Genomic DNA, 13,333 nt, shown 5'->3' on the forward strand with positions numbered 1-13,333 from the left:
TTAGCAGAGCTGCATAGAGAAATTTGCAAAGCACAAGCATACACTACCCCAAAAGTTACCCAGCACTTATACCTTAAGATCATCACATTCCATGTCTTCTCTAGGTTTACTCCACTGTTTTAGGTATTCCAGATACTTTCTTTTTTCTTCACGTAATTTCTCTCTTTCCTGAAATTGAAACCTTCAGAATTAGATATGAAACCAGTTGTATTTTATTACTATACTCTGCTACAGCATAAAAACCTGTAATTGTATTCCAATGAAACTGAGCAAAATAATTACTTGGATAATGGAGTAGAGAGCATGCTTATAAAAATCTGTAGACGACACCAAGCTGGGAGGGATTACAAGCACTTTGAAGGACAGATTTAAAATTCATAATGACCGTGACAAATTGGAGAACTGATCTGAATTCAACAAGATGAAATTCAATAAAGACAAGTGCAAATCACTACACTTAGGAAGGAAAAAAAAAATCAAATGCACTCCTACAAAATGAGGAATAATTGGCTAGGTGGTAGTATTGCTGAAGAGGATGGGGGGGGGGGGGGGGGGCAGGGGTTAATAGCGAACCACAAACTGAATACAAGTCATCCATGTGAGGTTGCTGGGGGGGTGGGGGAGAAGGCTAATATAATTCTGGGGTGTAGTAACAGGAGTGTTGTATGTAAGAAACAGGAGGTAATTGTCCTGCTCTACTCAGCACTGGTGAGGCCCCAGCTAGAGTACTGCATCCAATTCTGGGCACTACAATTTAGGAAGGATGGACAAATTAGAAAAAAAAAAAAAAAAAAAAAAAAAAAAAAGAGAAACAAAAATGATAAAAGGTTTAGAAAGCCTGACCTATGAGAAAAGGTTGGGAGGAAAAAAACACCTGGGCATATTTACTCTTGAGAAAAGAAGACTACGGGGTGATAGTCTATTTTTCCCCTAATATCTAACCTAAATCTCCCTTCCTGCAGATTAAGCCCATTACTTCTTGTTTTGCTTTCAGTGGATATGGAGAACAATTGATCATGGTCCTCTTTATTACTGCACTTAACATTTTGGAAGACTATCTATAAGGGTAGTTAAGCTCTAGAATAAGCTCCTAAGGAAGGTTATGGAGTCCACATCATTGGAAACATTTAAAAACAAGTTGGAAAAACACCTGTCAGGGATGTTCTAGGAGGTTTACTTGGTCCTGCCACAGTGCAGGAGGCTGGACTTGACTTCTTGAGGTCCCTTCCAGCCCTACCTAGATATGATTCTAAATATTTTTGGTAGAACAATAAAGACAGAAACAAGTATGTTTTCATTCTGTACGATAAAGTTACTAAGTGTGCTGTGATTTTAACAAATATAACTTTTCACAGTAAGCCCCAGGACCCATTAAGCCCTGGATGGGGGTTCGGGGGCCAAAGGGGGAGGCAGCATTATTTTTGTTATGGAGTCTGCCAAAAAACCCTACAAATATAAATTACAATGATTTGGATGTGAATCTGTGCATATTTATTTAATTGTTTTTCCCTAAAGTTAATTAAGTATTTTAGGGGGAAAAAAAAAAAAAGTGTCAGTGCAGCCATCAGTGAGAGTTGGTGGCCGCACTCTGAAGCCACCAAAAAATTTGTTGCGAGAACCCCTGCTCTAGTCCATGATGATGCTACCCAGGTTGTTGGCTGATAGTAGCCTTACAGGGCCTCTTACCCACATCAGGCTTGCCAAGTCCATCCACCCCCAAACATGTATTTGGAAAAGTGGCTAGCCACTACCTTGAGGTGGGCTCCCCTTGCTACTGAAGCTCACTGGTATGCCCTAGCCACCTCTCCTCCTGGAGAAACTCCCCTCCTGCCCAGCTGTGAGCTTCACCTTTTTCATGCCTCCCTTCTCCAGATAGAGCATGTTCTGCAGGTACGTGTAATTGGCACTGCCCCAGTGCATGAAATGCTCACTAACCTTTCTATCTGTGGAATGAGGGTTCATCCCATCATCAGACATACATATAATGAAATTGCATTACCTTTTCTTTTTCTATCTTGAGTCTCTCTTTCTCTTCTTTCTTCTTCATCCTTTCTTCTTCCACAATCTTTTTCAGCTCCTCTCTCTTTTTCTCCTTATCTTCTCTCTCTTTTTTCTTGGCTTCTATAGCATGTGCCTTCTCTCTCTTTAATTTAGCTTTTTCAAAAGCTGTGCAGAAAAAAAGGATATCAATCTAAACTATTTTACTTTTACAAAAAGTTAAATTGATATAACTGCTTTAAATAGGTAGACTGATAACTACCAAGTGAAAAGATTTTAATTGTTGTGATGATTAAATTGTTTCTATGCCAACCAGTAAGAATATAAGGCAGAAGCTCAAGTGTTTCAAACATCAGAATCCTAGAACATCTCTGGCTGACAAGAACCCCATCTTTTCTGCTAGTCCTAGTTGATAAAAATTTGGATTGGGAGTAGAGCAAATACACAAGGAGGACATATTAGGTTAAATGCTTTGATTACAGCAACACAAGTGATAATACATGACTGGGGAAAGAAAGTGTGTCACGTTAAGGGGTATTATAGTCAATGGAGTTATCACTTGCTTAAGCACCAAGGACTGACTTAGAAGTGGAGATTAAAGAACAAAATGACAGGAGTCATTATTTCTATAGCAAGCAGGGACTGAAAACTGAAAAATAATCTTTTTAAAAAAAGTCTATAGTTTTTCCTATCTAATTTTGATCATCCACTAGCAGGTTTCTACATTTAGCTGGTTTCATAGAGTACATATTGCCAGTTGGCTCTCAATTGGAAATCCAGAGCAATATTGCTTATGCCCTTATTGTCTTACTTGTATTGAAAAGACTGAATTTCCAACACAATTCTTTTTTTAACTTTTAATTCTTCATTAACAATCACTTAGTACAGAAGTGGGCAAACTACGGCCCGTGGGCCACATCCGGCCCACGGGACCCTCCTGCCTGGCTCCTGAGCTCCTGACCTGGGAGGCTAGCTCCCAGCCCCTCCCTCACCATCTCCCCTCCCCTGCAGCCTCAGTGCAATGATCTGTGTGGCCAGGCAGCGCAGCTGCAGAGCCACGGCCTGACCCAGTGCTCTGGGCAGCGCAGCTGTAGCGTCGCCAGCCACCGGTGCTCCAGGCAGCGTGGTAAGGGGGCAGGGAGTAGGGGAGGGGAGTTGGATAGAGGGCAGGGGAGTTTGGGGGTGTGATCAGGGGTCGGGGATATGGATAGGGGTCGGGGCGGTCAGGAGGCAGGGAACAGGGGGGTTGGATGGGTCAGGGATTCCATAGGGGCAGTCAAAAATGAGGCGGGGGGATTGGATGGGGCAGCAGGGGGCAGGTGCAGGGCCACGCCTGGCTGTTTGGGGACACAGTGTCCCCTAACCGGCCCTCCATACAATTTTGGAAACCTGATATGGCCCTCAAGCCAAAAAAGTTTGCCCGTCCCCAGCTTGGTATAAAGGAGATACTAAGCATTATAGATGTCAATATTTCATCAGGGAAGTAGTAACTGCTGACAAGTAAATCAGCTTATTATTGGTATTTATCCAAGAGTTCTGAAGGAACTCAAATGTGAAATTGCAGAACTACTAACTGTAGTCTGTTAACTATCATTTAAATCAGCTTCTGTACCAGATGACCGGAGGATAGCTAATGTGATGCCAATTTTTAAAAAGGGCTGCAGAGGTGATCCCAGCAACTACAGGCCTGTAAGCCTGACTCAGTACCGGGCAAACTGGTTGAAACTACAATAAAGAATAATATTGTCAGACATATAGATGAACATAATTTGTTGAGGAAGAGTCAACATGGTTTTAGTAAAGGGAAATCATGCTTCACCAATCCACTAGAATTCGTTGAGGGGGTCAACAAGCACGTGGACCAAGGGGATCCAGTGGATATAGTGTACTTAGATTTTCAGAAAGCCTTTGACAAGGTCCCTCACCAAAGGCTCTTACGCAAAGTAAGCTGCCATGGGATAAGAGGGAAGATGGATTGGTGACGGGTTAAAGGATAGGAAACAAAGGGTAGGTATAAATGGTCAGTTTTCAGAACGGAGAGAGGTAAACAGTGGTGTCCCCCCAGGGGTCTGTTCTGGGACCAGTCTTATTCATAAGTGATCTGGAAAAAGGGGTAAACAGTGAGGTGGCAAAATTTGCAGATGATACAAAACTACTGAAGATAGTTAAGACCCAGGCAGACAGCAAAAAGCTACAAAAGTATCTCTCAAAATTGGAGGACTGGGCAACAAAATGGCAGATGAAATTCAATGTTGATAAATGCAAAGTAATGTACATTGGAAAGCATAATCCCAACTAGACATATAAAATGATGGGGTCTAAATTAGCTGTTACCACTCAAGAAAGATCTTGGAGTCATTCTGGATAGTTCTTTGAAAACATCCACTCATTGTGGATGTATTCCTTGACTTTAACAAAGCTTTTGATACGGTCTTCCACAGTATTCTTGCCAGCAAGTTAAAGTAGTATGGGCTGGATGAATGGACTATAAGGTGGACAGAAAGCTGGCTAGATCGTTGAGCTCAACAGGTAGTGATCAATGGCTCCATGTCTTGTTGGCAGCCGGTATCAAGCAAGTACCCCAAGGGTCCGTCCTGGGGCGGGTTTGGTTCAATATCTTCATAAATGATCTGGAGGATGTTGTGGATTGCACCCTCAGCAAGTTTGCAGATGACACTAAATTGGGAAGAGTGGTAGATACGCTGGAGGGTAGGGATAGGATACAGAAGGACCTAGAAAAATTAGAGGATTGGGCCAAAAGAAATCTGATGAGGTTCAACAAGGACAAGTGCAGAGTCCTGAACTTAGGATGGAAGAATCCCGTGCACTGCTACAGACTAGGGACCAAGCGGCTAAGCAGCTGTTCTGCAGAACGAGACCTAGAGGTTACAGTGGATAAGAAGCTGGATATGAGTCAGTGTGCAGAGAAGGCCTACAGCATTTTGGGCTGTATAAGTAGGAGCACTGCCAGCAAATCAAGGGACATGATCATTCCCCTCCATTCAGTATTGGTGAGGCCTCACCTAGAGTACTGTGTCCAGTTTTGGACCCCACACTACTGGAAGGATGTGGAAAAATTGGAAAAAGAGTCCAGTGGAGGGCAACAAAAATGATTAGGGGGATGGAGCACATGATTTATGAGGAGAGGCGGAGGGAACTGGGATTATTTAGTCTGCAGAAGAGAAGAATGAGGGGGGATTTGATAGCTGCTTTCAACTACCTGAAAGGAGGTTCCAAAGAGGATGGACCTAGGCTGTTCTCAGTGGTAGCAGATGACAGAACAAGGAGTAATGGTCTCAAGTTGCAATGGGGGAGGTTTCGGTTGGATATTAGGAAAAACTTTTTCACTAGGAGGGTGGTGAAGCACTGGAATGGATTACCAAGGGAGGTGGTGGACTCTCTTTCCGTAAACGTTTTCAAGGTCAGGCTTGACAAAGTCCTGGCTGGGATAATTTAGTTGAGGATTGGTCCTGCTTTGAGCAGGCGGTTGACTAGATGACCTCCTGAGGTCCCTTCCAACCCGGATATTCTATGATTCTATGTGCAGCGGCAGTCAAAAAAGCTAACAGAATGCACGGAATAATTAAGAAAGGGATAGATAATAGGACAGAAAATATTATGTTGCCTTTATATAAATCCATGGTACTCCCACATCTTGAATACTGTGTGCAGATGTGGTTTTCCCATCTCAAAAAAAGATATATTGGAATTGGAAAAGGTTCAGAAAAGGGCAACAAAAATTATTAGGGGTATGGAACGGCTTCCATATGAGGAGAGATTAATAAGACTGGGACTTTTCAGCTTGGAAAAGAGATGGCTAAGGGGAGATATGATTGAGATCTACAAAATCATGACTGGTGTCGAGAAAGTAGATAAGGAAGTGTTGTTTACTCCTTCTCATAACACAAGAACTAGGGGTCACCAAATTAAATTAATAGGCTACAGGTTTAAAACAAATAAAAGGAAGTATTTCTTCACACAATGCACAACTCCTTGCCAAAGGATGTTGTGAAGGCCAAGACCACAACAGGGTTTAAAAAAAAGAACTAAATTCATGGAGGATAGGTCCATCAATGGCTATCAGCCAGGATGGACAGGAATAGTGTCCCTAGCCTGTGTTTGCCAGTAGCTGGGAATGAGCGACAGGTGACAGATCACTTGATGATTACCTGTTCCTTTCATTCCCTCTGGGGCACTTGGCACTGGCCACTGTCCGAAGACAGGATACTGGGCTAGATGGACCTTTGGTCTGACCGAGTAGGGCCATTCTTATGTGCTTTATGTAATGATTTCCGTTGTTATATGGTTCAGAATACTTTTTGTTTAAAATGTGTTGGGGTTTGTTTTTTTTAAATAAACGTCTCTTTATAGAGGAGAACATATTCATTCAATTACTTGCTTTAATGTGTTCATAATCCCAATATGAAGTTACAATACTTGTGAATAATTTGTTTTAAACCAGGTTGTAGGGCAGTGATTAGCAAAATGAACACACAAAACTAGTGTAATACACATGCATAAAATGTGCACATTCTATTTTTGTGTGTGTTAAAAATGATTATTGTAAGGTCATTAGCTATTTTGAAGCCAAACCCCATATTGCAGTGCCCATGTTCTAGTCAGGCCCATGGAACCCAAAGGCTGACATATATACAGTTTCCATGGTAATACATGCCATGTCACTTATCAAAATACCAACTGTTCCCAAATTCAGTCTGGAGCTAGAAGCTGTACCAAAAGGATTTTGGTTGCTCTGATTCAATGGGATGATGGAAGGATAGAGTTAAACTATGACATTCTGAATAGCCTGATACAAGACCAAATTGTAGCCAATCCTGTACCTCAGCACAAAGAAGTAACTGGGCCTACCTAAGGTGCCCCTTTATTCCCTTGTGTCTTACTGCCACTTCCAGTATGCAGAAGTACCTGGCTCTGCAGAGCCTTCATGTCCACTCCCTTGCACAGGTGGGCCCTTACTCCTCAAGTCCTAATATCCTTCCAGACTTCTCAAAGGGCAGTGCAACAACATTCTGCCCCTTACCCGAGCAAATTGGACAATCTCGCCCAAAGGGCAGAAATCTTTTATTTTCTCAGAAAGGATAAGTATAGTTAAAGGAGAAGAAATGGAAATTCCCCAAGGCACTGAACAGATGCCAACCCCCAACCCTGCAGTCCTTAAACACTGATTTTGAAAGAGAGTGAGTTTGACTGAAAAGGGACTGTAGGCCTTTAAATTCCTTGTCTACACAAGAAAGCTGCACTGGTTTAATTTAAATAGTTTTAAAAACTGGTGTAAAGGCTGTATGAACACAAATTTAAACCAGGCTTGTTTTGGTCTAGCTAAACCAATTCCTTCCCACCTTAAAACTAAACCAAATAAGCCTCTCAAACTGAAAAAAAAAGAAAAAAAAGAAAAAAAAAAAAAAAAAGAGTATCCATACAAAGGTTTGCATTGATTTCACAAAAATAGTTTGAAATCACACCGGAACAATTTTGTCATGTAAGCAAGCTCCAAGTCTCTGTGAAATGACATGTCCAGGATTATTAAAGTGTCTGGTTAGCTTTTGGTAAGACTTCTTGTAGATTTAGATAGGGGTTCGTGTTCATTTTTGGTTAAACTTCTGAAGTAGTCTTTCATATAGTTTTTCCTTCTAATCAGAGATTGATTATCTCTCTCTCTCTCTCTCTCTCTCTGTGTATATCAATCAATTATCTGGATTTACAAGTCCATGGTTTTGTACATACTGAGCCTATAGCACTTATATTAGACTTAAAAATAAAAACGTGTTTGGTGAATTTCCCTCACATTTTATAATTTGACTGCCTGTGATACAATACTACTATAATATAATAGAGGCATCAGGGAGACAACCTCAAGCATTGAAACAAGTCATATTTAATGGCAGCGTAAGTCATTAAAATTTTCATTTTAAAAAGGCAGATACCCAAAATGCCATTATTACAGTAAGCTCTTGGGTCTACAGGAACTGGTGTTAACAATCACAGGAGGGCTGAACTTACCCATGGCCTGCATTTCTTCTTTTTGTTTCTGGAGTCTTGCCCTTTCCTTTGCCACTTTACTTCTATTTCCTGCAGTATTTTGTTTACTAGCAATCTTGTCCTGGAAAAAGAACATAGCAGCTATGTGGGAAAATATATTGCAGTTCATCACATTCTTTCAAGAGCTGTATAAACAAAGAATAACTGTAGCTTTACTTCACACTGAAGCACACTGCTCCTCAGGCATTTGTCTAATAATGGGAAGACCAGGAAGATTCTCTGCAGTTTAATAATTAATAAATTTAGAGTTCTAGGTTGTGCTAGAATCCTGTGTAATTAGGGACACATTATACAGTTTTCATTTTGGTTGCAAGTGAAGGTAGTTTTAGTGTGCAAGTCACCAACTGCACCCTACAGTAGACGTACTGGAAAGCTAATTTTCTGCTACCTTTCTGGATGGTAGAACCCTCTCACGTGCATTTATCTATACTCCTTTTTCCCACCACCTGTTGAAATTAAAAGGTTAAATATCATGCTTGCTCTCTGTTTGTGTCCCCAAATGTAAGACAAGATCTACTTTATGCCAGATATACAAGAGATCATAAATTTCCCCAATTCATTTTCAAGACCGAAGTAGTTCAGTTTTTGTGACTACTTACACGACTAATAGATATCCTCTTTGGAGGCCTCCCTCGCCTTTTGTTTGCGGGACTGAAGATAAATGTAGGTGGGTCATCAGAGAAGAAGTAGGAGAAATCTTGTTCTGCTATCTTGTATTTTGCAAGTGACATTGCCTTAATACGGGAATATGAAAGTATAGATATTTGTTATGAAGTTACCTAATTAGGAAACCATGCTTTCAGAAAGACAATGAAAGTAACTAGATGAATATTTGTTAGCTCAAGGGGGGAAAAAAAAATTCTCTTCTACAATGGTTCAAATGCAGAATTAATCCAGCAAAAATACAGAGACAGATTAATAAGAGATTGAGATCTCAAACTATCTTGCAGCTCCCACCGAATGTAATGGGAATAGTGCACGTATGCCTGAAGGCAGAACTTGGCCGCAACATAATGTACATGCAGACTTTAAAATTACAATTTCATTTTGAACTAACTTAACACAAATGTGTGTTTCTCTTACATCTATGTCAAGACTGGAATTCAGAGAGGAGAGTATAACCCTCACTCTGGTCCCTTTACACCGCACAAAAGGGCTTGAGCAGTGTAAAAAGGCTCTAAAACCCATGTGTGTCCAGGAGAAGATTCACCCAGCAATGGCACAGCGGAAGACAGCAGTTGGGCTATCTTCCAAGGACCTCTTGCAAGTAAAGGCATGTGTGGGGCTAGAAGGAGTGTATCCAGAGTGGGATCAGCACAGCACTGCAGAGATTCTGGGCCGTGCTACAGGAAGGAAAAAGGGCAGGCTAGAAAGTTGCCATAACTTAGACAGACAGCCTTTGGTGCCTAAATTACATGGCGGGCCCCTTCAGCCATGGCAGAGCACAAGATTGGAAGGTGGCCTTAACCCCCTGTCCTCTGTAGTGTGAATTCCATGTTCCACATCTAAGAGACGCAGCACAGAATCTCACCGCAAACCTTTAGAGTTCTGAGTTTTACCAGTTCCTGGCTTTGGTCCCCCTGCCCAAGGTGATGGGGCTTGGGTGGGCTCAGGCTTCAGGCTCCCCTCCTGGGGTCATGTTTGTTGTCAGAAGGGGTCACGGTGCAATGAAGTTTGAGAACCCCTGATCTAGGGCCTGATCCAAGGCCCACTGAGGTCAGTTGGACCCCTGCACACACATAGGTCTCATTAATGTTATAGATTTAGGGTTTGTCTTTACTCCATAATTAACTAGAGCTGTAACTTGAGTTTTGCTCCTAATCCACACATTCAAATCTGTAGCTCAAATTAAGGGGTGCTTTAAACTTGAGCTAGTTGGTCTCCCAGGGAGGGTGGATTGAAACTGGAGTGCTGCTGACAGCGGTAATTAAACTGCTCCATCCCCAGTGCATAAGTTACAACAGGTCATCAACTGTTAACCCAATCAGTCTGCTAATCTAAACATACTGCATAGTTTGAGAGTTGTTTCAGTGTAGTCGCTCTCAGGCCCTGTCTACACTGGCGAGTTTCTGAGCAGGAACGCAGCTTTCTGTGCTGTAATTCCCAAGATGTACACACTGCCAAGCCACTTAGAGTGCACAAACTGCACAGCTATAGCACTCTACAAAAAAACAAACAAAACAAACCCACCACAAATCACCCTGACGAGAGGCATAGAGCTTTCTGCGCTAGGGCTACAGTGCCAATGTAGACTCCGTGGCAATTACAGTGCTGCGACTGGCCTCCGGGAGGTGTCCATGCATGTTCTCACCTGTCTGGTCATAGGTTTGAACTCTACTGCCCGGCCCTCAGGTGACCAGCTCTCATCCCCATCCTCTGTACATTCCTTTGCAAATTTGAAAGTCCTCTTCCTGTTTGCTCAGTGATGTGTGCAATGGTCTCAGTACATCTTCCCAGGTGGCCATGCCTCCTCCATGCACCAGGCAATCCCCTGGTTGGAACAATGCCAAACTGCTGGACCTCATCAGTAGTTGGGGAGAGGAGGCAGTGCAGTCCCAGCTGCACTCCAGCCATATGAATTATGATACCTACGGACAGATTTCATGATGCATGATAAAAAGGGCCCACGACTGGGACACACTGCAGTGTAGGATAAAAGTGAAGGAGCTGCAGAACGCCTACCACAAGGTGCGGGGGGCAAACTGCTGCTACGGTGCTGCTCCCACAAGCTCCTGATTCTACAAAGAGCTGGACATGATACTTGCTGGCGACCCCACCTCCACTGCGAAGGCCCCTGTGGATAGTCCGCTGGCTCACGTGCCAGTCGAAAGTGGACCAAGCCAGGAGGAGGAAATCTTGGATGAAGAGGGGGAGGGAGAACCAGAGGCAGAGGATGACTCAGAGGCCAGAGATGCATGCAGTCAGGAGCTCTTTCCTACCCTGGAGGACCCTAGCCAGTCACAGCAGTCAGATCTTGGCGAGCCCCAGAAAACTCTTGTGGAGATCATAGAATATCAGGGTTGGAAGGGACCTCAGGAGGTCATCTAGTCCAACCCCCTGCTCAAAGCAGGACCTAATCTCCAACTAAATCATCCCAGCCAGGGCTTTATCAAGCCTGGCCTTAAAAACCACTAAGGATGGAGATTCCACCACCTCCCAAGGTAACCCATTCTAGTGCTTCACCACCCTCCTAGTGAAAAAGTTTTTCCTAATACCCAACCTAAACCTCCCCCACCGCAACTTGAGACCATTACTCCTTGTTCTGTCATCTGCTACCACTGAGAACAGTAGAGAGCCATCCTCTTTGGAACCCCCTTTCAGGTAGTTGAAAGCAGCTATCAAATCCCCCCTCAGGTCTTCTCTTCCGCAGACTAAACATCCCCAGTTCCCTCAGCCTCTCCTAATAACTCATGTGTTCCAGTCTCCTAATCATTTTTGTTGCCCTCCACTGGACTCTTTCCAATTTTTCCACATCCTTCTTGTAGTGTGGGGCTGAAAACTGGACACAGGACTCCAGATGAGGCCTCACCAGTGTCGAATAGAGGGGAACGATCACGTCCCTCGATCTGCTGGCAATGCCCCTACTTATACATCCCAAAATCCATTGGCCTTCTTGGCAACAAGGGCACACTGTTGACTCATATCCAGCTTCTCATCCACTGTAACCTCTAGGTCCTTTTCTGCACAACTGCTGCCAAGCCATTCGGTCCCTAGTCTGTAGTGGTGCATGGCATTCTTCCATCCTAAGTGCAGGACCCTGCACTTGTCCTTGTTGAACCTCATCAGATTTCTTTTGGCCCAATCCTCCAATTTATCTAGGTCACTCTGTATCCTATCCCTACCCTCCAGCGTATCTACCTCTCCTCCCAGTTTAGTGTCATCTGCAAACTTGCTGAGGGTGCAATCCACACCATCCTCCAGATCATGTATGAAGATATTGAACAAAACCGGCCCCAGGACCGACCCTTGGGGCACTCCACTTGATACCGGCTGCCAACTAGACATGGAGCCATTGATCACTACCCGTTGAGCCCGATGATCTAGCCAGCTTTCTATCCACCGTACGATCCATTCATCCAGCCCATACTTCTTTAACTTGCTGGCAACAATACTGTGGGAGACCGTATCAAAAGCTTTGCTAAAGTCAAGGAACAACACATCCACCGCTTTCCCCTCATCCACAGAACCAGTTATCTCATCATAGAAGGCAATTAGATTAGTCAGGAATGACTTGCCCTTGGTGAATCCATGCTGACTGTTCCTGATCACTTTCCTCTCCTCTAAGTGCTTCAGAATTGATTCCTTGAGGACCTGCTCCATGATTTTTCCAGGGACTGAGGTGAGGCTGACTGGCCTGTAGTTCCCAGGATCCTCCTTCTTCCCTTTTTTAAAAGATGGGCACTACATTAGCCTTTTTCTAGTCGTCCGGGACTTCCCCCAATCGCCATGAGTTTTCAAAGATAACGGCCAATGGCTCTGCAATCACATCCACCAACTCCTTTAGCACTCTCGGATGCAACGCATCCGGCCCCATGGACTTGTGCATGTCCAGCTTTTCTAAATAGTCCCGAACCACTTCTTTCTCCACAGAGGGCTGGTCACCTCCTCTCCATGCTGTGCTGCCCAGTGCAGTAGTCTGGGAGCTGACCTTGTTCATGAAGACAGAGGCAAAAAAAGCATTGAGTACATTAGCTTTTTCCACATCCTCTGTCACTAGGTTGCCTCCCTCATTCAGTAAGGGGCCCATATTTTCCTTGACTTTCTTCTGAAGAAACCCTTCTTGTTACTCTTAACGTCTCTTGCTAGCTGCAACTCCAGGTGTGATTTGGCCTTCCTGATATCACTCCTGCATCCCCGAGCAATATTTTTATACTCATCCCTGGTCATTTGTCCCATCTTCCACTTCTTGGAAGCTTCTTTTTTGTATTTAAGATCAGCAAGGATTTCACTGTTAAGCCAAGCTGGTCGCCTGCCATATTTACTATTCTTTCTACACATAGGGATGGTTTGTCCCCGTAACCTCAATAAGGATTCTTTAAAATACAGCCAGCTCTCCTGGACTCCTTTCCCCCTCATGTTATTCTCCCAGTGGATCTTGCCCATCAGTTCCCTGAGGGAGTCAAAGTCTGCTTTTCTGAATTCCAGGGTCCATATTCTGCTGCTTTCCTTTCTTCCTTGTGTCAGGATCCTGAATTCGACCATCTCATTGTCACTGCCTCCTAGGTTCCCATCCACTTTTGCTTCCCCTACTAATTCTTCCCGGTTTGTGAGCAGC

General features: G+C 43.6%; 1 protein-coding gene across 3 annotated transcripts in view; it reads right to left on the minus strand.

Moving 5' to 3' along the window:
- Window positions 1-13,333, minus strand: part of BAZ1A (bromodomain adjacent to zinc finger domain 1A) — a 117,908-nt gene that overhangs the window by 51,136 nt on the left and 53,439 nt on the right. For all 3 annotated transcript variants that reach the window (XM_077819033.1, XM_077819031.1, XM_077819032.1), the window contains exons 7-10: window positions 8,658-8,792; window positions 8,020-8,119; window positions 2,000-2,166; window positions 73-168 (exon numbers count right to left, since the gene is read on the minus strand). In XM_077819033.1, the coding sequence (XP_077675159.1) occupies window positions 73-168; window positions 2,000-2,166; window positions 8,020-8,119; window positions 8,658-8,792 (498 nt within the window). The remainder of the gene's footprint in view (window positions 1-72; window positions 169-1,999; window positions 2,167-8,019; window positions 8,120-8,657; window positions 8,793-13,333) is intronic.

Source organism: Eretmochelys imbricata, chromosome 6, assembly GCF_965152235.1.
Source record: "Eretmochelys imbricata isolate rEreImb1 chromosome 6, rEreImb1.hap1, whole genome shotgun sequence".
Lineage (NCBI taxonomy): Eukaryota > Metazoa > Chordata > Testudines > Cheloniidae > Eretmochelys > Eretmochelys imbricata.